At 36.0% G+C, this 22,582-nt stretch overlaps 1 protein-coding gene across 1 annotated transcript in view; it reads right to left on the minus strand.

Annotated features, from left to right (window-relative positions):
- Positions 1-505: 505 nt before the first annotated feature.
- The window catches only part of RAB11FIP2 (RAB11 family interacting protein 2), a 32,896-nt gene continuing 10,819 nt past the window's right edge, over positions 506-22,582 (minus strand). Inside the window, exons 2-5 of the mRNA XM_031597408.2 lie at positions 22,110-22,552; positions 20,953-21,415; positions 8,789-8,834; positions 506-5,174 (exon numbers count right to left, since the gene is read on the minus strand). Of these exons, the coding sequence (XP_031453268.2) occupies positions 4,947-5,174; positions 8,789-8,834; positions 20,953-21,415; positions 22,110-22,552 (1,180 nt within the window). The 3' untranslated portion in view covers positions 506-4,946. The remainder of the gene's footprint in view (positions 5,175-8,788; positions 8,835-20,952; positions 21,416-22,109; positions 22,553-22,582) is intronic.

Consider the following 22,582-nt stretch of genomic DNA (forward strand, 5'->3'; position numbering starts at 1 on the left):
GTCACCATCTGCGAATTACAGATGGAAACTGGCTTTCAGTACACAGCATGATGCTTTCAGAAACCTCCCTTCCTCCTCCATCCTCATTCCTTGTCCACTCACCCATTAAGAAAGCTGCAGACAGAAAGACATAGGGTAACATAGGTGATGGAGATCTGCAGAACCAAGCACGTGTAAGTACACATACATCTCAAAATTTGACTCTCATTTTCAACAACCATCCTGTTTCATGATACCTGAAAGGGAAGAACCCATTCTAAGCCTCTTGTCAAGCCCATAGCAATATGACAAAGGACTCTGCCATGATGGCAGAGCAAGGAAAGGAACTGCATCCAACCAAAATTCAAGCCTCCTCAAGGGACTCACTGAATTACACCTAAAATTCTCCTCCCGAGCATCTGCTATCCTAACAACTACTGAAGAGATTAGAGGCTTCCTTTGTTGGCTGCCCTGTATTTAGAATTGCCCTTAAGGAAACAGCATTCTCGAAGGTTGAGACTCTCAAAAGCATGGTTCTCACAAACACATACAGAAGTGGAACTTAGAAGTTACATTTTTTGCAAACGCAGATTAAGATCGCAATTCAAACAGTACTGTGGTAGTGCATTGTGGTGCTTTATTAGTGTTAGACATGCAATATTGTTTTAATGGACAGAAATTAAAATACTGAGATAACATTGTAATCAAATTAAAGAGCTGAAGTTGCAATAATGAAACAAAAATAAAGTTTTTTCATGCATCCTAGGTTTATAGTTCTCACATGTGCATATAGTTGTGATTCTGTACCATTATTAAATGTAGACAAAGTACCATTGATTGCACAAGACAAAATTAACCCCTAAGGTAGAAGTAATGTTCAAATCTTTTACAGACTTCCTATATAACCTGGATCTTCAGCTTTTTACAGCGTATCATAATACGAGACACCTGGAAGCTTCTAAGATGAATAGGAATGGCTCTATCACTGGTAATATACAGTGGCTGATGAACAAATTGTGAAAGGCAAAGTAAATGCTCTCTATGCTATAGGAGATTGTGACTTCTTCCAACAGAAACAAATCTCAAAACCCTTCATAAACAGATTAAAGTGCTACCTATTGCATATTAAATACTTCCAGTGCCTGTATGCAGATTTAGAAGTTATAAATTCCTGAAAATAGTGTCTCAAACTGAAAGTGCTGACAGACCCTTACATCTAGCATCATGAATGCAGCAGCACTATTATCCTTCATCACGGACTTCAAAGAGAGGAAGTTAGGCAACATGCTTCACATATCACCATTTTAAAATCACAGAGCTAACACCTCTATCATATCAGCAACAGTAATGGATACATAAACAGCAAAAAAGCATACTTTACATACTTAATATAGGACAATATTTTTTCTTTAAAGCTGGAAGTGTAAATAAGCCTCCAGTGCAGCAGTAAACATATTAAGACAACAGTTGTTTTTAGATGCATCTAAGAAAGGGCATCCTCTAGAGAAAGAAATGCAGACTAGTACCTAATGAGCCTGAGTTTCATTAGGTCCCCACATCATAAAGCCTTTCTAAATGCAAGGCAACATTTTCACAGCTGGAAAGTTACAAATAGTTCTTGATACAGAGCCAACAGCAATAAATGTAGCTATGTATAATCTAGGGAGAATGCTACATTCATTAGTAGGTGGAAAACCAAGCTAAACATAAAATACAGCAGCACGAGGTAACGTATATAAATATTAAACATCTTTCTAGAACGGTAGAAAGTAAATGTTACTTACAAAACTAAAATACAGCCTTGATATTTGTTCTCTGAAGTAAGGAAAGTACACTGCTATGAGCAGAGATGTTTCAAAGGAGAATTTCCAAGTACAGGGTGGCATGGATGAACTTTCATTCTTATTTTTGACAGAAGAGACCAAAATATTGTGCCCCAAATTCTCATCCCTACATTTCACAGGGCAAGAAAGACTAATTGTAAGTGGCGAGTTATTATAATTTTTAAATGATCTGTCAGAGAATTTATAATTTCGTCCTACTGGAGAAACAGGACTGACTTTGTTTTCAGCATATAAATCACTCTGTATGAAGTGTTTTCATTTGAAAGCTGCATGCTCCATCAAATACAGGTGGGATGAAGGTGCATTTCAAAAACAGTCTCAAAAATATAGAAAAATGTTAAAATTTTCATTTTAAACAGAAAATGACAGGTGTGCAATTTTTCCAAAATTGCCCCAGAAGAGCTTGTATCTTTAGCCATAAGAACTCCATATAAAAATTCAGAGTTGAAATTCCTGTCTCTTCTGGTAACTTTACCTTTTCCTAAATTGCATTTGTCGTTCTCCTCTCTTTCTTGATATACTGCTGGAAACAAAAGGTGCATTTATTCACTCACAGATCAGATAAAGACGAGATAGCGCATTCAAAGCTTCACTAAATTTCTTCACTAATGCACAAAAATTGATCTTTTCGCTACCTTTAATCTGCTTATCATTCTTGGTATGCAAATATGTCAAATGATCTGCTTTTAGTCAATTATGCAGTTTGATATTCTACATTTACATTCTAAAAGGAGTGATTTCAGAGGTGCTAAATATAGTAGAGTTTCATTTTAATAATTATAAGTTGGCTTGCAAGTGAAAAGTCATTGGAGTGTATTTACTTGTTAAACCCCACTGGTGTGTATGGTTTAATCATTATGGATACTACACATTGTCTCATGTGTACCAGTTAGTTTGAAAATGACTGCTGAATTCAAAACAATTGCACAACTCTTCCCCATTAACAATATGAGAAAACCACTTGCCTTAGCCAAACATTGAAAAATGTTCAAGAACTTGCATGGAAATACTGAGTATCTGAAATACATCTTGGTGTAATTAGGAAATTAAAATGAGTGCAAAACCTAACTTCCAACAGTAAATGTACCATAACTTTGTATATAACCTTTGGCACTTTGAATATATTACAGCAAATTTACAGTCATACAGACCTTAAGTGGGTCAAAAAGACATTCACGTGGTTTACAAGGTACAGAACTGGATAAATCTTTTGGTTGTCAATAGAAAAATCACTTGATGAAGTGGGCCTTTGTCTCAAATGACTAAAGGGCTTGCTGGAATTGTTGAGGCTTCATCCAGGCAAAATGACCTACACTGGTGGATCCCAACACAGGGCTGAGAATGCTCAAACTGCATGAATTTTAACACTAGGGTGTTGGGAGATAGCTCCTAAAAATGGGAGGAAATAAAAAAGAATGAGCGTGAAAAGAAGGAGAAAAGAATAAAGAAAAAAAAGTAAGAAAATGAAATGTGGGATTGATTGTTCCAAATTATTTTTTGTCTAAGAAGCATATTCCTTTGCTGTCATATAAAACTAACATTGTCAAAAGTATTCAGACAGAAGATCCATTTCATCTCTTCCAGATAATAGTTATTTAAGATAATACTAATCTTTGTAGCTTTAAAAACAAAAATACAGATTTTTTGCAGCACGAAAGAAAAGGAATTTTAAGCTTTTTTCTTTCTCAACAACAGCTATTACTGTTGTTATGTAAGAAAACAGATCAGGTGTAGAAAGAAAAGAAGAGGTGGAAAAGACAGTCATTCTTTTAAAATCCAAATCTCAAATATTCTCTGTACCTTTTTTTTTTTAATACTTTCTTACTGTTTCACAGCAATAGACAATCCAACTGAGGCTCTTATGAAGAAATTAAAATCTACCTATGTTAATATTGTAAGGATTCTTCTCCTACAGTATTTTACCTTAATAATTTCATCACCGTAGCCATTTTATTGAATAACAGGTATCCTTTTCATCTGCCATCTTACAATTATTAAATGATCAGGAAGACATTTACAACATTCTTTCATTTGCCTCAATGAGAACTGACTTTCAAAGTACTTATAAAGAATACAGACCTTTTTAAAAAAATAAAATTAAATTAAATCTGTTAACCTAGACATGTTTCAGCAACACAGCCTATTTCTAAAGGCTTATATTTTGTTTTCATAAGTTTAAAAAAAACCTAGGAGATATATATCATGTTAAACTCAACCTTAAATTGAGTCAGTTCTATATTTTCAGAATTACCATGTCTTTTTAATTCAGTTCTGTTCATTTTACTGTAGCAGACCTTGGCTGAACAAAGTATTCTTACCTTGTTCCAACTTTTCTCCTATCCTACTTCTGACTTGATTAACACTGTTCAAAGTACTTTTAACGTATAAAAAAAGCATGCAATAACTTCATACAAAAAGATCTGCAAAATAATCCCATGTAATGAGCTTGCCACCAAAGTTCAATCATTGTACACAAAATATCTGCATTTAAGTGTAAATTCATTCCCACATGTGCCATTAGTGAAATGGCATGGTATTTTTCACATTGCCATACAAAAGCATACTGCATACAGTACAGCATTTACTCTGCAAAGATTGTGCATCACTGTTTTCCTCTACAATGTGTAAAACAAACTGTATTCCATTGCAAAAAGCCACATTTAGATTCGACACTGGCTTGAAAACAGTGGCCTTAATGGCATGCCATAATACCAGAATTGACATATTTGCATAATATTAATTATCAGTCAAGAAAACATTCAAAACAGCACAGGGGATCCCAGCTGACGCTGCATGGACAGTGTGGACACAGACACTGCATTCATGTGTGTTATTTACTCTACAGTAAATATGCTGCAGCGAAAGTTGTTTTCAAAAAGGAAAAATAAACAAACTTATTCAGCTAACCCAATGAAGTACCATTTTGGCAGTACCTGCTAGTGTCTGGAGTTAAAAACAAACAAAAAAATCAAATAACAACACAAAAAACTATGCCGCAGTCCCATCCTTCCAATGTCTGGAATTTTTTTTAGAACAAAAAGGAATGAAAAGAAGTCAAAATGTTGAAATGTTATTTCCTTCCACTACCGTATTCAGCAGGAAGTACCACCAAGTGTCTCCATCTTAGCTTTTGGAGAATTTGCCAGCTTTTCGAGAAGGTTCATATGGCACTCTGAGAATACTGGGTGTTTCTTCCATCACTCGTACAAGAAGATTATCAATGTAATCCTCAAGTTCACGAATATGGCTGTCCTTCTTCTTAAGCTGCTCTTTATGTTTCAGCAGCTCCTGTAAAACCTCTTCATAGGTGAGGTTCCGGTATCCTGCAGTGGCATCAAAAGGATTTCCATCCTACAGGCAGGTTTAAAGAAAACAAAACAAAAACCATCAGATTTCATTAAATAGTTTTCTGAACTGAACAGGTTGACAGGTTGCTTTTCGTATATTTCTCATGTACACCTCTGACATAGGACATTTTTCTTATTTTATATTCATCCTCTTTTCACTCTAGAGCTTTTCCCTCCAATATCCCTCCTGGAGCAAACAGCTGGCGATACGTTGCCCAATTTGAAATGTTTCCCACACTAACACATCAGAAAAAAAAAACACGCTGTTCTCAGAAAGATGTGCACACATTTTGTGAACATCTGAGCAGTAACCCCAACAAACTGTTAGCGAGTCCTTTTGGGAAACCCACTATAAGGTAACATTAATCACAACAGAAAAAGAGCCCTGAGAATTCCAGTCCTACCGTAACTTTCCTGAGTTCTCATCTTTAGAGAATATTATAGCAAAACATTTACTTAGCTTTAAATGACATCAGCCCTCATCTGTCTTTCATATTCTATTTTTAGTCGCCAGCAGCTTGCCAGGCCTTGGCCTCTGAAATATACATTACAACTTCCAATTTTACATTTCAGGTGAAGTTAAGAAGACCAGAGTACTTAAGGCAGAAATGTGTACTGCTAGAACACATTGCTGTGTTGCTGCCTTCAAAGCAGGAAGGGCACAGACCTAAGCAGCAGAGGAAACAGCAGTGTTTTGCTATCGATTTCTGATGACTCTGGATGCAGTTATCACCAAAGATGGGAAAATTGGTCCCTGTAAGAAAGGTCAGCATGCAAACCAAAACACTATAATGTCCTATTCTATGTCAAGAAGATACAGCTGAGGTCTTCACGAACCAGATAATGAAATATTTGGCAATTTATAATTTAGAAAAAGATAGTTTCTTCCCATACAGCTCCACACTGACACGTTGGCATGTCAAATCATTAACACATGCAGGTGCCCAGAGTTTTCAGTAAAGCCTTGTAAGAAAAGACAGAGCACTGCAAACGGGCTGAAGTACCACAGATGAATCAGTCACTCTCCCTCAATTAGATTTTAATAGCAGCTCTTCAAATTAGGTGCTTTTAAGGATTTCTCACTGCATTTGAGATGTTTTGTAGCACATTCATGTACGTGTATTTAGTATTTTGAACTTCTATTATCAAGTTACAGCATTTTACGCGATCAATAAGTCCCATTTTGTAAAAATGCCTACCTTGATGAAATCCATAAATTGGTTACTAATTGATTTCCAACAAGTAGAGAAGAGAGAATAACTTTACTTTGTGGTCATCCTATTTTTAGCACATTCTCTTCCATAAGAAGGAAGCTAAATTTTATCTTCAAAGAATTAGGGATTTAGGGGTTTTTTTACACACTGGAAAATAAATTAAGACTTCAATGTACAAAATACAGAGTTTGCTTAATTTTCTGATTTGGCAAAGGAAGAGGAAAGAATATGCAATGATGTTTTTAATCATTATATAAAGTTTACTGGAAAATCATGTATAATACATATGCTTTAAAGATGTTTTGCCACACATACGCTCTCTACAGATCTTCTGTGTGAATAACTTATCAAATTAAACACACAAGAAAATTCTACAATGCTTTTTGTATTTAGAAATAGATACTGCTAAAGGAAGGAGGATTTTAAATGTCCAGTTTGAGTAAAGGGTACTTAAATGCCTATATCCTTCCTGAAACAGATACTAAAAATGTAATATAATACATGAATCTTATGGTAAAGTATTAAAGAACACGTTGCAAATAGTGAGTTTGGAAAGAAGTATTGCCTCAGCTGTAAGATGTTATTGGGGCACAGACTGACAACCAGAGGAGATGGAGGAAGAGGAGTCAGACAAAGCGATGCCCTGGCAATCTCTGATCATCTCCATATTGTTCTAATGAGGAATTCTACTCTGGGAATATAATCTAAACTCCTTTCATATCTTTTGTCCTACTTACTTCATCCTCCTTTCAGTTCTTAATTAGGCCTTAAAGAGCTCGTGCTGCCCTTTCAACTGGCTACTGCTCCCATTTAAGCAGTGCTGTCAGAGACAGGTGTTGGCACCAGAGTAGGAGACACACAAACATAATTACTCAATGCGATGCGCAAGGAAGAAATGCAATGAATTGGTGAGGCCTATTATTGCAAAACCTAATCATAAATTACTTCAAACACCTCAGAAAGCAAACTGGAATATTTAAAAAAGAAAATCCAAATGGTTTCATTCGAAACTATGGTTGCAATATATTTTCTTCTCCTAATTTGTATTTTATATTAAATGAGCACCACCTCATAATCCTGCAGCTGACATTTAGAATAGCTGCTATTCCAAAAGAAAAATCATCAAGGATTTCTTTTATCACCTTTAAATCCTTTAAGTAAAACAATTCACATATTATTTCTTAAAAGAATTATAACGGCGCTTTTACCAGCAATAAATTACACCATTTCCAGTAGCACATTTGCAAGCACACAGAAACTGTAATTACGGTTACTTTACAGACAATAGCTGCAAAGTTAAATCAATTTTTTGATGTTGTGTTTTGTCAGAGATTAAGTAACCGCCTGGTAGAATTCAGTTTACTATCTGATCAAAGGCAGCATTCATACACGCTGACATCTCCCACCAGTTACTTGCATTAAAAAAACTTGGGTGTTTATAATAACATCAAATATTATTAAAAGGCATTTACATAAACCAGCAAAAGCAAACAGTACAAAGTCATATTTTCCTGTGAAACTTGTTTTCTATATATTGTAAAGATTGAAAACAAACCCACTTTTAAAGATTTGATCTACTCACAGAATAAATTTGAGTAAGACCACATTTTCTTCCAAACAAAGATGCTGCACAGTCCATCTGTGGAGCTCATTTTGTCTTTTCTTCCTAGTACACACTTTTAGGTACTCTTACAGTAAAAGAGTATTTTGAATAATAACTTTTAGTATTTATTTCTATTTTAAGTGTTTTCTGCAAGGCTGCTCATTTATTATTTTTATGATGAATCCTGCCATGTATCAGCTCGTTACTTCCATTTGGATTGGCCATCTAAAAATGCTCCTCCAGTCTCAGAGCCTGGCAATAGAAAACACCTGTGATGATGGCTAATGGGCAGCTGCCTAGTGCAGGGCTCTCACCTGACTGCATTCCCCTAGAGCTATCTGCTATACCTCAGTGTTTCTTGTTGCTCTCCCTATATAGATCTAATTTTCCCTTTGTTTTCTACATTGTAATACTAGAGGTTATCCAAATATTTTTCACATTGAGTATAGAACTCTTCTTTATTTCCAAGTTTATTTCAGTTTTCTTATTTTCCAATTAGATTTTCTGGACATATGAATAGAAGGCAAGACAAAATCACAGAATCATAGAATGGCTTGGGTTGGAAGGGACTTCCAGGATCATTACATTCCAACCACCATGCCACAGGCAGGTCTGCCAACCTCTATACCTAAAACTAGACTAGGGCCCCATCCAACCTGGCCTTGAACACCTCCAGAGACAAAACAAACAAGCAACAAGCATTTCCTTATAAGAAGTTAAAAAAGAATACTAGCTCATATTGTATTGGGCACCGGTTAGTTGGTATTTGCTGATAGCTTTCCATAACACTTCACAACTCACCATTGTTTTCCTGAGGTCCTCAGTGCCAGAAGGATTCATGTTAAAACTGTGGAGGAAAAACAAACAAACATCAACTGTGCACACATATTTGACCAAAACTTCTACTAGAAATTACTACTGAACTGAGGGTACTAGGTGCACAAGGTATTTATCATGATTTATTTTCCTGACTTGTCAAACTTTGAATAACTAGTACAATATTTGAAATCAGTGGGAACTTTCATATATTCTCCATCCACATTTTTTGATATCCTTCTGTCATAAAATCAGAGTAAGCAGTGTAAAGATATTACAGATTGGGCTTCTCCAGCAATTTGATTATTTCTAGATGTATTTTATACTTCTAAGTATAAAAGAAATACTTCATATGAATTATTCTGGGAATAGATTCTGGGATGAGGTAGTTAAAATAAAAACACAACAACAAAAAGGCTAACATTCATTGCCAACTTTCATGGAAGCTGCCAAAGGAAAAAGGTCCTTTGAGAAATTCCACTGAGGTCACCAGGTTCAGTTAGAACTAAAAAGTTACCTTGTATTAACAACATTTGCTTTATGCTTACAATTGAGTTAATAAGCTATTATTTTATAAACTTAGTGATTATCCCACATATTTGAAAAGCAAAGCTATTTCATGATTCTGTTGTGCGGAGATAATTTTCTTCCTCAACTGCAAAAATGGCAGTAGATATTGATAAAAGCAGCCATTGTCAAAGTGTCAGACCCAAGAAACAGACACTGTCCACGGAAGTTGATGTAATTATTTGCAAGTCTCCTCAAAAAACATTGCTGCCATGTCTCATGTACTTGCTAATAAGTTTTGAGAGAAAATTAAGTCTTAGAGAAAATGTGATCAGAATTTGGATATGATTCACCAATAATACTTCCTTGGTAGCACCACAGTAGGTATCATTCTTTCACATCACAAAACCTACCATTTACTCAAGTTGCATGTATTGGCTGTCAAAGACAATCTCTGTTGACAGAGCTTCAAGAAAACAGAGCTCTGTGCCTGGTTGCACCAAACTAGTAACAAGCTCCTACGAATGCTATGACAGGCATTCAGAAGTTCATTTCTTTCCTATTTTTCAGGCTAGAGAATCTCATCGGCCTAGAACTAATGATTAATTCTATAGTCAATAAGCTGATACATGAATAAAAAGAAATTAGTAAAAAAATACTGCAATCTATGGTTGAAAGAATAATCTGGAAAGCACAAATTGTACACTTTTTTTTTTTTTTTAATTTTAAAGTTGGCTTGAAGTAAAAAGCATGTGTCTTGTGTCCATCACTCTTTGATACCTGAAATTACAAGCCATCCATTTCATGGCGTAAAAACGGAAGAGACATAACATACAAACTGGTGCTTTACTATTATTATTTATGATGTCCTTTTATTTTGTTTCAAAAATAGTCTTTTGCTTATATACGGAAGTCCAGAGAACCCTCTGCTAGACCGAGGACATTAGAGGAAGATTGGATTACATGAACAGAAATAAAAAGGCGTCTGAAGACTCAAGGTCTGGCTAACTCCCATTGTACCTGTTTGTAACAGCGATCTGAAGCACTCTGCCTGGAGTTTGCTGGAGAATAGTTTTGAATGAGGGGCTGCATTCATCAGGTATTGTCTAAAAAGCAAAAGGCAGGAACTCTCCCTCACGGTCTGCATTTTAGTTTCACACTGATGTGTCAAACACATGATGAACTTGCTTCATTCATGGCTGCCTTTTGTGATCCGAGAAAAAAAAAATGAGTTAACTGAACTGGATCAAATTAGCTTGGTGAAAACCAAGAATGTCTCTATTTAACAAAGTGTGGCGTTAATTTGGGATATCTTTCTTTTGGGACTGTTTCCTCATGTTAGACAAGATATAGAATAATACGGCCTGACTGCTCAACTGAGTGAGCTTCTGAAAGGTTAAAAAAGCAAAATCTTTCATTGCGCTGAATGACTTTCTGTGCAATAAGTTCTCCCTTACACAACAGCTGCTTAAAAGAAAAGTTCTGACTATGAAAAGTTACATTTGAAAATTAGAAATATAAATCACTAGCAATACGGATTAATCTTTTTTTCATCTAAAAACTCAGCAGTCACTTCTGTAACATTGTAGACACACTGTAACTGCAATTACAAAAGAGCACATCTGCGTATTTCACATGAAGTAATCTGAATATCCTTGCAAAAAAACCCCCCCAAAAGCTATTAAACGAAATATTCACCAATAAAACCCCAACCCTACGAATACTCATATTTTAGAGAGATATGAAGAAATATACTGCTTCTCAGCGAGGCAGGAAGAAACAGGTGCTGGGACTGCATACAGCATGTTTAAGTCAGCCTGTCCAACCAACGTGGGAGCTCTGCAGCCCCGCCGAGCCTCGCAGGGTTTCCTGCCAGCTCCTCCAACCCGAGGTGAATGTGAGCCGTTGCAGACTCTCCCAGCTGCACCCATAACTCACTGTCCAATAGCCCTGTAATACCTTGAAAGAGCATACTGTAAAATTATAAATGCATGCAGTTGGGGGGAGTTGCAGATAATGAGTTGGGTTTGTTTTGTTTTTGTTTTTTTTTAATTTAAATTTCATCGCAACAATACATCCCTGATGTTATTGCTTGACTTGATCATTTCATTACTTACATAGATTACAGAAAACACACCTCCAGCACTACAGAACATGAATTGCACAAACATGGTGCTCAGGGACATCATTTAGCAGAGGGTTGTTAGAGTTAGGGTAATTTGGTTAGGCTGTGGATGGACTTGTGATGATCTTTAAGGTCTTTTTCAACCTGAGCAATTCTATGAGTCTGTGATTCTTCCAGGAGCCCTTTTCTTGACACTGTAAGAGCATTCTGAATTTATCAATCTAAGAAACTACATAAAATCATGTCATTTTTTAACTGTGTTACAATCCCAGCACATAGCCTAGTTATAGGCCTGTCTCTGTTTTTTCCCCAGGGCTTGATAAATTGGCAAGAAACTTTTGCTATGGAAGCATAAAAATATGTTCACAGCTTGAGAAAAAAATTTCTTTTTGTTTTTAGAGAGCAGTTCACTGTAAAAGTGACTGTAAAAATCTGGCATCGCGGGATTTTATAATTACTGTTTCACAATTATGCCCGAACTAAACTCGCTCAGTGTACAAGTGAAAAGATGTTTCTTTTCTAACAAACAGACATTCTGCCAACTGCCCCTGAGAACTGAAGTCCAACTGGGTCTCTCTGGCTCATGCATCCTCATTAACGCTGTGTAACTGCCAGGTGTTACATCTGACCCCAGTGCCTGCTCACTGACTGTATCAGCCAACCTACACAGACTGGCCTGTCCACTCCTCTTCCTGCTCACTGAGAAGAGTTTGTCTACCTTCCTACCCCCATTTCCTTAATCAACTCAAGGAATCTGGTGACCTTCTATCTGTTCTGCTAATCCAGACAGGTTGGGAAACCTTTCTCCCTCCCTACTGTTGTCCATTACCAGACTCATGTGCCTCTCGGTCACATCACAGGTCTCACATCAGAAGGTCTGTGGATCTTCCCTTACAGCTAATAAACTCATTCACTCTGAGCACCCTTAACAAATTCAGGAACTAACACAAGGAGGTGAATCACATCAGCAAGCCTGAGGTTGGAGAAACAAACTGCAGAGATCATAAGGTGGTTGACCAAGCGAGCCACTCAGCTCCTGCATCCCCTCTAAGCAACCAGAGGTAAAACAGACTTACCTGGTCTAGCACGGAAGTTAGTCATGCCCCCATTTCACTCATCTGGAATCCAATTATTTTCCTTAAGAGTTCCTTCATATCAGTTATTTTTACCAAGCTAAAACCTATCCTTTTTTTTATTATTATTACAATTGTTTCTTTACATTTTTCACTGAACAGTAAAAGCTCGTTAGAATTTCTGGGGTTTACTAGCTTGGATTTCAACTTTAGTACGTGAGATGAGAATGCTTCCCTGCTACCACGTTGCTGGGGGAAGAAAAACAATGAAAAATACATCTACTATAAAATTATATTGGGGACAGACATACTATAACTGATTCTGCACAGCGTTTTGGATGACTACTTCATTATTATAACTATATTGTTTTCTACTTTCTTGTTCTTTTCCTTAGTTAAATGCATTTCATTAGAACAACAAGAAGCTCTCACGCTTCTTTCCTAACACTGACTTTATGAGGCAGTTACATTCCTAGCTGATTATCTGCAGTTTGTGTAGAAACATCAGTGTAGTGGAAACACAGCAGAAATGGTGCGCAGGGAAGCAGCTCAGGTGCCAAGGTGAAGCACTACAGCACTGAGCACTGGGCTGGTAAATCACCATCTGAATTACCTTTTTTTAAGATTAAATGAAGCTCAAATATCACAAGCACCGGTTTACAACTGGAGTTTGTAATTTTGTCTCCTGAAGCCGACTGGTAGTTAAAAATTCAAACATTGGATCTTGTGGCTGCTTAAATATTTAGCTTCTAAATGCCTAAAAATTAAAACCATGTTTGAAAAAAAATCTTTCCTATAACTGATTTAAACATTTTTAGTGCCTGAACCATTTACTCTGACAACATAATGAATGGGAGTCAGATTCCACTATGCTGTATGGAAGTCATATATTCCTAAGGAGCAAAAGCTTTTTACTTATCTTTCATTCCTCACAGCAGTTATACGATCACTGTATTGGATGGTATTAGAAATTAAAGCTAGGAAATTTACCTTAACATTTAATATTCAAAATACTGAAATCTTCTTTGTTAACTTGACACCTTGAGAAAATATCCAGTGTACTAGCTGGCTCAGTATGAGGCTTTTCTTTTATAGAAATAATACCTGTGCAGGTAATTAGCAAAGCTGTACCATGATTCTTTCTCTTCCTAATTCTTGGTCTTTGCACTTACGATTCTTATTATATTGCTTATGATTTTTTCTTTGGATTATCACTACACACACCAGAAACCAGAAATATTAGGATACAGTTTAAGTTATTACCAATCTAACAGAAAAACAAAAGAAATGAATAAAATTGCATACGGTTAATGAAATTCAGAAATTTAGTTTTCTGTGGAATATTATTAGCCTGCTGTGTCTGGCAGTGCAGACATCACTTTATACTCTGAGAAGGAATGACTGTCATGTCTGGCAGCTGAGCAAGCATGGAGCAAGCACATTAACATTTATTTCCCAATCAGATTCTGGGGAACATCACTTAAGACACTTCACTACATAAATTGTCCTGCTGTCAAGATGTGTTCCAAGGCCTTCTGGAGTTTGTGTAACCCCACGAGGACACAAAAAGACTATCATTTTGTGTAGCTATCACTCCACTTTCTTAATATTACTATGACGTCCCATGCCAAGAGTTAAGTGCACTAAAAACCCCAAACTTTGAATGTAAGATACACTTTTACTGCAAGCCATTTGTTCCCAATCTATATGCATTCTTTACATGCACTCCCTGTTCATGAGCAGACTGCTGCTCTCTGGAGCCCTCCTGATAGCAGCAGGCTCTGTGAAGATGAGGAAGTCCCAGAAGTCCTGGACAATGTGCACTTCCAGGAAGCAGCCTTCTCTCCTGTGCTTCAGGTATATCTCAAATTTAGAGCAGTAAAAACACCACAGTGCAAGTATATAGAAGCACAGCAGCTATCAGATACAAAACTTGAATGATTTAACAAAAATAATATTAAAAAAAAAAGCCAGGAAGAGTTATACTAACTTTACGATGGCTAGCAATGGTAAAGAATCTCTGACAAGACCAACATCACACACAAAGCCAGGGCTTTCCATAACAAGAATAATTAAATCCATTAACATGCTTATCAATAAATAATCTATTTTTTTATATACTGGCTTTAATCTGTTCTATCATATTAAGCAGCAAGGCATTAAAAGTCAGTATTCTTCACACTCAAATGCATTATCACTCTGCCTCCTCGTGCACGAAAACAAAAGTGGACACTGAATGAGAGCTGGAGAAAGCAGAAGTGAAGCAAACCTGATATGTTGAACATTCCTCACTGTATGCACTTAAGAAACTGTTTCTAAGACTAACAGCAACACAAGATGACAATACTTAAACAATTCAGCCTTAGCACTTTGAAACTGCATTGTTTTGCAATTGAAATGACATGTTTTGAAAGAGCTTTTCTGTGTTTTTTTCTGATGCACTAAATCAATTAAAGATGATACAAGTGCACAACTAACACGATGCAGTCATTCACAGATCTGTGAGGAAACTGAGAAGCAGATACAAAAAGGTATGTTGGATGCCTAATCTGTGCATACATGTAAATAACTTCATTTTAAAAAATCATGAATTGAGACCCATACCAGGCTGGCAGCTGGTTCTAAGGTTACTGGACACAGACCAGGGACCTGGAAGTGTGCAGGGCTGCATGTGTGAGCTCTATCAGATGGCCAGCCCTCTGCTTCCAAATATTTAAGTATCCTTAAATAATGGAACTTGTACTTGCACGCTGCTGGACGCATTACTCATGTAAGTTCACTCATTATGAGGCATCTAGATCCAAAAGTGATCTGCACAGTGTGCTCAACTGAACGTTCATGTTCAACAATGTTCATAAACAAAAACAGTTTTATACAAAAGTTAGCATTGTAAAGCATTTGAATATTTCTGCTTTTATTAGGCAGCTGTGCTATGCCTAAAAAACTGATGAATTATTTATCCTCGGGAGACCACTAACAATCCTCTACACGAAAGGCTGTGCCAGCACCTCCACAAGAAGACTCTACTTACAGAGATGTGTGAGCCAACCAAAAAGAACGACCCTGAAGTACAACCTTGTATTGAAAATTAAGAAAATGACTTTGAATGCTTAAAGAAATAGCATTAATTCTTCGTTCTTAAAAAGAACGACAACAAAAAAAATCAGTTTTATATTGCTTCTGGATTTATTAATAAAGAATTTGGATATAACTATTCAGTATTGTTTTTAAAGCAAACAGAACCAGCAGCACATTCCCCACTGGGACAGATGATATGCCACAAAGTCATTTAAGAAAGATTTTACGCTTGATGTGCACCAACAGAAAATTAAAGGTTAAAAATGTTTCGTTATTCAGCAGGAAGAACTTCTAAAACAGCATTCCTAAAACAGACTTAGAATATAATAAGAAGTGATTGGTGGTGAAGTCAGCAGTAAAGTAACACTAAGCACTAATATTACTAATTGTAGAAATACTGAGTATTTCTGTGATCTCTCTCCAGGAATCAACTGCTCCAACCCGTCCTCGTAATGTAACAAATAACATGATCCTTGATTTGTAGCAGCTTTAGAAAAGACTTCTTTATTTTCTCACCACATGGAGTAGAGATCTTCCTAAATCAGATGCTAACAGTCTTAGCAGCACAGACCAAGAATCTTTGCACGACTTCTCTTTGTTTTGTAGATTCCTGTTTCCTCTCACATAGCAGTATTATATTTGCTTTAATGAATTAATAAATACTAATAGTCTACAGAATAATTAATAAACTGCCATACTCCATCAAAATTTTATCTAGCAATGGTCACATATGACTAGAAACACGGGAAGTCAAATTATAGTTGGTGAACGGAAAAAAATCCTTTTATTTCAAGATAAAAGAAAATTCTGAAAAGAGCACAGCTCACCTGATGTCATTTTTTGACTAACAGAGAAATATATGCCCAAGTGTCAGAACAGACTTCACTGCTCTAGCGGGGAGAGCAATGAACTTGTTAGAGATCAACTACACATGAATAATTCCTGAAAGTTAACGTCAGCTTTTCCTTAGGCTCAGCTAGCCAATAGTTGATGTTTATATGAGCATTATTCACATTGGCTACAGTGAATCCAGTAAGATATGCTTGTTTTCCCTCCACTATTCCATCTCCCATACTTCTTAGTAAGGATATAACACATTTATTACTTGAACTTGAGAAAAAGTGAAACCAGCATTCGGTAGGCAGCACAAGCTTTATTTTATTTCCTTTATATGATGGAAATGCTATTTTGTAAGTTATTTTTATTTAATGTATCTCTCTCCATATGTATACATATATCAATATATACACACACACTCATGTTCTATACATAGAAAACATGCCATACAGACACACACACATATACATAAGATACACATACACACACTACATATATTGTTTTGTAGAGAGCTCACACCTATCAATCCAGATTCCCAGATCTGGAATTTGATCAGACTAGTAACAACCTGTCAGCTTTAAATATTGGACTATTTGTTTCCCTGTGTCCAGTGCCTAAGATCTTGTTAATTATCTAAACTCCCTTTCTGTAGGTCTTGTTAATTACCCGTCTCCTGTCTCAGTGGACCTTGTTAATAACTTGTCCAATCTCTCTAAAAAGGTCCTAATAACACATTAAAATTAAAGATGCTTTTCTCTTAGCACTTGTCAAGTGGTGTAAATTGAGAAATTTTCACATCAGTTTATTAGCCTACCATAGTGTATTTTCCTAAACATAAACAATTTCTGAGAAATGATGCATAAGGTTTGGTCACTGCAAATAAAAAAATCTTTGTTTGCAAGGATTACTGTCAATTTCTGTAACTGTGTTCAATACAAAATCCACGTGGCTAATGACTGCAAATTAACCACTTGAAAGCCAAGACAACAAAACTAATTGTTAGTGAATGTGTTTAAAGATAATGTTAAGCTCTGCTGAGGAGCTCCCCCAGCCTGCAGTCAGTGATGTTATGAGCTGCAGCTCTGCACAAAACTGTTGCTTGGTCAAGATTATCCAACTAAATCAGTTCAGACTGACTTGAGGCAAGACCTAAAGCCCAACAAACTTGCTGAAAAGCTGCTTTACAATGTTATTCACTGTATAGAGCTATCACGATCAAGACATCCATGGCCATGCAGCTAGCAACAGAAGAAACTATATATTTTTCTTCCCATCTTGGAAAGAACTGGGTTTTCTCACCCACACATTAAAACACAACGTCATCCTTTTACCTGTTTACAACTATTTGACACTCTGCTTTATTCTACATTTGAGCACTGGAAGAATAATCTCCCACCAGAAAGCTGGGAGATTTGACTCCTAGCAAATCTAATTACAGTGATTAGAGATGCTGCTGCCCACTAAATGTCCAATCTGTCCTTCTGCCACAGCCATTTTGCAGAAAGGAATGCATGTCTACATCTTTGCTGTCTTAATGCTGTCCAGACTCATAACTTCTGCTATTGACAAAAGTGATGTGTGCCTTGATGGCAAATCTAGAACAATGCTAACACAGCAACAAAAACATTTAAACAAAAATGCATAACCACGAGTTCTGCTGGTAGTCTTTTGTACTTACACCGATTCCTAGCCTAAAATTCGTCACCTTGCTCTAAAGAGATTATTAGCCAGGCAAAGTCAAACGTCACATGTCCTAAAGCAGTTAACCAAACTGTCATTGATAAAAATAATAATTAAAAAAGAAAACAAATCTAGATATGATATAAGTAGCAGTAGGAGCCTCTAATGATGATGCTGACTATAAACATGATGATTAAAATAGATGACTGCTGAAATGTTTATTATTACAAAGACAGGTAAGGTCAGTACATAGATTATATGGTTTCAGCTATGCAGGGAGGCAAGAATGCAAAGAAAGGACAAAAGGATCCGGGAGAGAAGAAACTGAACTCTGAACACTGAAGCTAAATGAGAGCAAAAGAGAAAGAAAAGAGGTATAGAGGTGTCTCCAAACTGAGACCTCCTTCAATTTAAGGTAAACATATAGTGACTGTTCATAATGACTGCATTACACTCATGAAATTGGATAAACCCTGTGAGATCTTGTTAACTAGGTGACAGAGGAAAAAAAAAAAAAAAAAGTCTCCTGTGGCTGACTTGAGGTGTAAATATATATTAAAAGGCTTTTAATTAATCTATTTATACATATTACTGGTCTGGACTGGTTGGTTTAGTGGTTTGTGGGTTTGGGGATGAGGAGGTGTGTTAGGAGTGCGTGGAATTTTCTTGTTTTCTTCCTCCAGTTTGTACTACTAGCCCCAGCCTGGTCCCATGGCCTAACCACACATCTTCCTGTTCAGTTCCATCAGACAGGAATCCATGACCGTTCCATCATTCAAAGCAGGGCACAGCCACACAGGGACAAATGGGAGATGAACTGCAAAACAAACACCTCATCCACCCCAGAACACTGATTTTGGACACACCTTACTAAAACGTGCCGCCTGTTTTACTTGCAAGATGGTATCCATCAAAAAGCTTAACAGCATGCTGAGTAAATAAACAGCAACACAAAATCCAAATTCCCCATGTGTGCTTCCTGCATACTGGATTTGTTACTCACCCTCATTTATTTTGTGCTCACAGATTTATACAACTCTTTCCTCACAGTATTACTAATTCTAAAAATTAAAAATGGATTCTATTCAACAAATCCTCTGCAGATAAAAGGTAAACTTAAACTGTAAACTTATTAAATATGCACATTTTGAATTAAGTTTCTACTTCAAAAGAAAATCATTGTTCAAGATACATATGAAAGAAAGTGAACTTTTTTTTAAAAGATGCTCACAGACCATAATAGTGGAGGATACAAAAGCTTGTAACATAAATTACTGCATGATACATACTATTCCAGAGTAGCTGACTTATAAAAATAGTCACAATATTTTCTATTTTTTGGAAATAACAAAAACTTTTGATAAGACAAGTAGCCATGTTTACATAAAAGTCAAGAACTAGAAAAAGAGACTCACACAAAAAGAGGGAACGAAAGACCAGAGCCCTTCTGAATGGGCACTGTGATGAGCTTTTTAATTACAAAACAAAGAAAAGACAAGTCCATCGTGATTATTGTTTAAGATTTATATTTATCAAGATCTGTTGCATTCAAGAACTTCAAAAGATTTCACTACTGATATCTAGCATCTGCCCGAACACATTTTTTCATTTAAAAAAATATTAAATGCTATGTAATTTTAATTGTTATTTAAATTAGTTCTGCTTAAAGGAGATTATTTAAATGAAAGTTTAACTTCTGACAAACCAAGATACATCCTAACCTCGCTTTAATCTAGAGAAATCCTTTATTAAATAAATAATATTCTAAGACTCTGGCTGTAAATACGTTATTTAAGACAGTAGAACTGGCTTGACTTGTAGGAGGCACTAAGAAGATGAGTCACTGAAGTCTGTATGAGCTTGTAGACAGCTAATCTTTCCTACAGTTGGCCCATTTCAGTTTATCTAATTCACAACAGTTAGTTTTGTTAAGAAAATGATTTGAAGTTTAAAAGAGAAGTGCATATATTGTAACCTATGAATTAAAAGTTGGGAAACAGTAAGACTGATCCGTTAATTAATTTCTGACATTAATGTACAAAAAAATTTCGGAATGTAAATGAATAAAAATAATTACCTGATTAATCACAAACACTGGCTATAGAATATGTAGTTTGTGCATATACATCTGTGTATATAGTCTATCTAGTAAACAAAAGCCAAAAGTGAAGTGAAATGTTGTATATATATATTTTTTTTAATTTAAGGAAAACAAGTAAACTGTTGATAAGCAAACAAAGATTAAAATAGATTATTTAAATCAAAGTTTCTTATCAACCCCTATAACTCAAGTCATTTTGTTTAGCATATAAAGTGCTGCCTGGTGTAAGGCCTTGAATACACATGAACTCAGGAAAGCTACAGTGAGCCAAATGATTCCAGGCATGATAAAGGCCCAGGCAGATGCTCTCATTTCGAAATTTAGATAGTCTCCAGTTCTTGTGGTTTAACATAGAGAATCTAAACCCATTTTTTCCAAAGCATTTGTGTTCATTACTCAAATCTTTTATTTATTCTGTTCCATCTTACCCTTACAATTAAAACTTTTCCCTTTAAAACCTTGCCTTAGACTGAAGGTAGTGCAATAGCTAGCAATGAGCAAGGTTTTCCGCATATGCAAACCCAAGAAGAGTTACAGTATTAGTACATTTACTAATATAAATGTAACTTCTAAATAAAATGTAGAATGAAAAGGTTAAATTACATTAAAGGTTCATAAATGTTACTTAGTAACGGATCAGCAATGATAAAAATAAATATGAAGCACGAAGACTGCATCCCTCAACACTTCACATTTTCATTTATATAGCATGTTCAAGATAGCAGAGCAAAATACAGCCAAAACCTACCTTGAAGATGGCAACATGCTTGTAGGCTTGAAGTTTGTCATGAACGGATTAGTCGACTCATAATCAAAACTCTCCTGATGAGTTTCACCAAACGCACTCGGTGATTTCAAGTCAGTGGAGCTCTCTGATCCCCCATTGCTAAGTTTATCTGACCTCCTGCTATCTTTTTTGCCAGTCACTCTTTCAAAAAGACTAACCTTCTCTTTTTTCTCTTTTCTAATTTCTTTTTTGATTTCAACAGGTTTGGAAAACAGATTTATGTTTTGATCCCACGTTGCTGGGCTTTCTTCAAATGGATTCTTCTGTCTTGGCAGTGTAGCAAATTTTTGGGGTAGTGAAGCACTCACATTGGTAAATGGGTCATTTTGTGCTTCCGGTGCAGTTTCATCAGCTGTGCTGTCCAGTTGGTTCATTTTAGAAGTATCAACACTTAATGTCCTCCTATGCGGAGATTTCAGACTCCCTGCAAACAATCTGGCATTAGTACATTATCAATGAGATACTACAGCACAGTTTATAACACACAGATAAACCATTTTAGCTTCAGTATAGAAGGCTTGAAACTGAGTTTCAGACTGAAACGCCCCTGAATAACGAATCTATTTTTAAAATATCAACAGCTCTGGCATTGTCTTTGCGGTATTGAAATGTTTAAGGAAGAAACTACAGCATTTTTTAATTTTCTGTATGAGAACTAGGTTCTATAAGGAATACAGCTGTAGCCAGAAAGTGACAATAATCTATTGTGTAATAACTTTGAGTGATGCAAAGTACTTTCACTTATTTGTATAAATCAGGTTTAAAACTTGTAAAAAGTTAAAAATTATCACCAAAAAGACTTATTCTTCACACCATATTACTTTGCCTAGAGTTCTCTCATGAATGCAGTGTTTCATTACAAGATACTCTCAAAATGAGGACATCAGAAAAATTAAAAATTATAATACATTATGACCAATGTAAGTTATTCCTTACGCTCTTAAAGGCATTTATAGGTTACTTCCAACTAATGGAAGAGAAAAAATAGGCCAGCAATAATTCATTATTTTTTGGCCTCATAATTGCTTCATAAACTAAAGAAACAGGCTTTTGCATGCTCTAGAAGCAAGGAATTATAATTGTAATGGTCATGATTGAGTAGTGTGAATTTTACTTACCTCCTTCATCAACTGAACCAAAAGATTCCAGCTGACGCTTGAAAAGATGAGAGTAGCCAACTGTGCTGGATTTTAATTTTTCTGAGGAGACATGTGATCCTGTTAAATCTGACATCGAATGAGCTGAAGATAGCCTCTGAGGTCCCAAAAGGAAAGGTTTTTTTGGTTTTGATTTCATTTGTACTTCACCACTACATAACTCTACGTTTGCATCAGGTATGTGAGTACTTGGAATGATTGCAGATGATGTATCTGAAAATGTCCCATCATTTTTTCGACCCTTCATTTTGTCTTTTAGTTTAGCAAAAGGGGATTTGGTTTTGTCCTTCATTGACAAATCGAACATACTTGCTGTCATGTTATTCCTCATAAACTGAATATTGACCTTTATTTCTCCTCTGTCTTTGGTTCTTTTCCCTTGTCTGGACTCTAGTTGAAACCACCTTAAATGAGAAAAAGAGCAAGTTAAGTTG

The sequence above is a fragment of the Phasianus colchicus genome, chromosome 8, assembly GCF_987193195.1.
Source record: "Phasianus colchicus chromosome 8, bPhaCol1.hap1.1, whole genome shotgun sequence".
Taxonomy (NCBI): Eukaryota; Metazoa; Chordata; class Aves; order Galliformes; family Phasianidae; genus Phasianus; species Phasianus colchicus.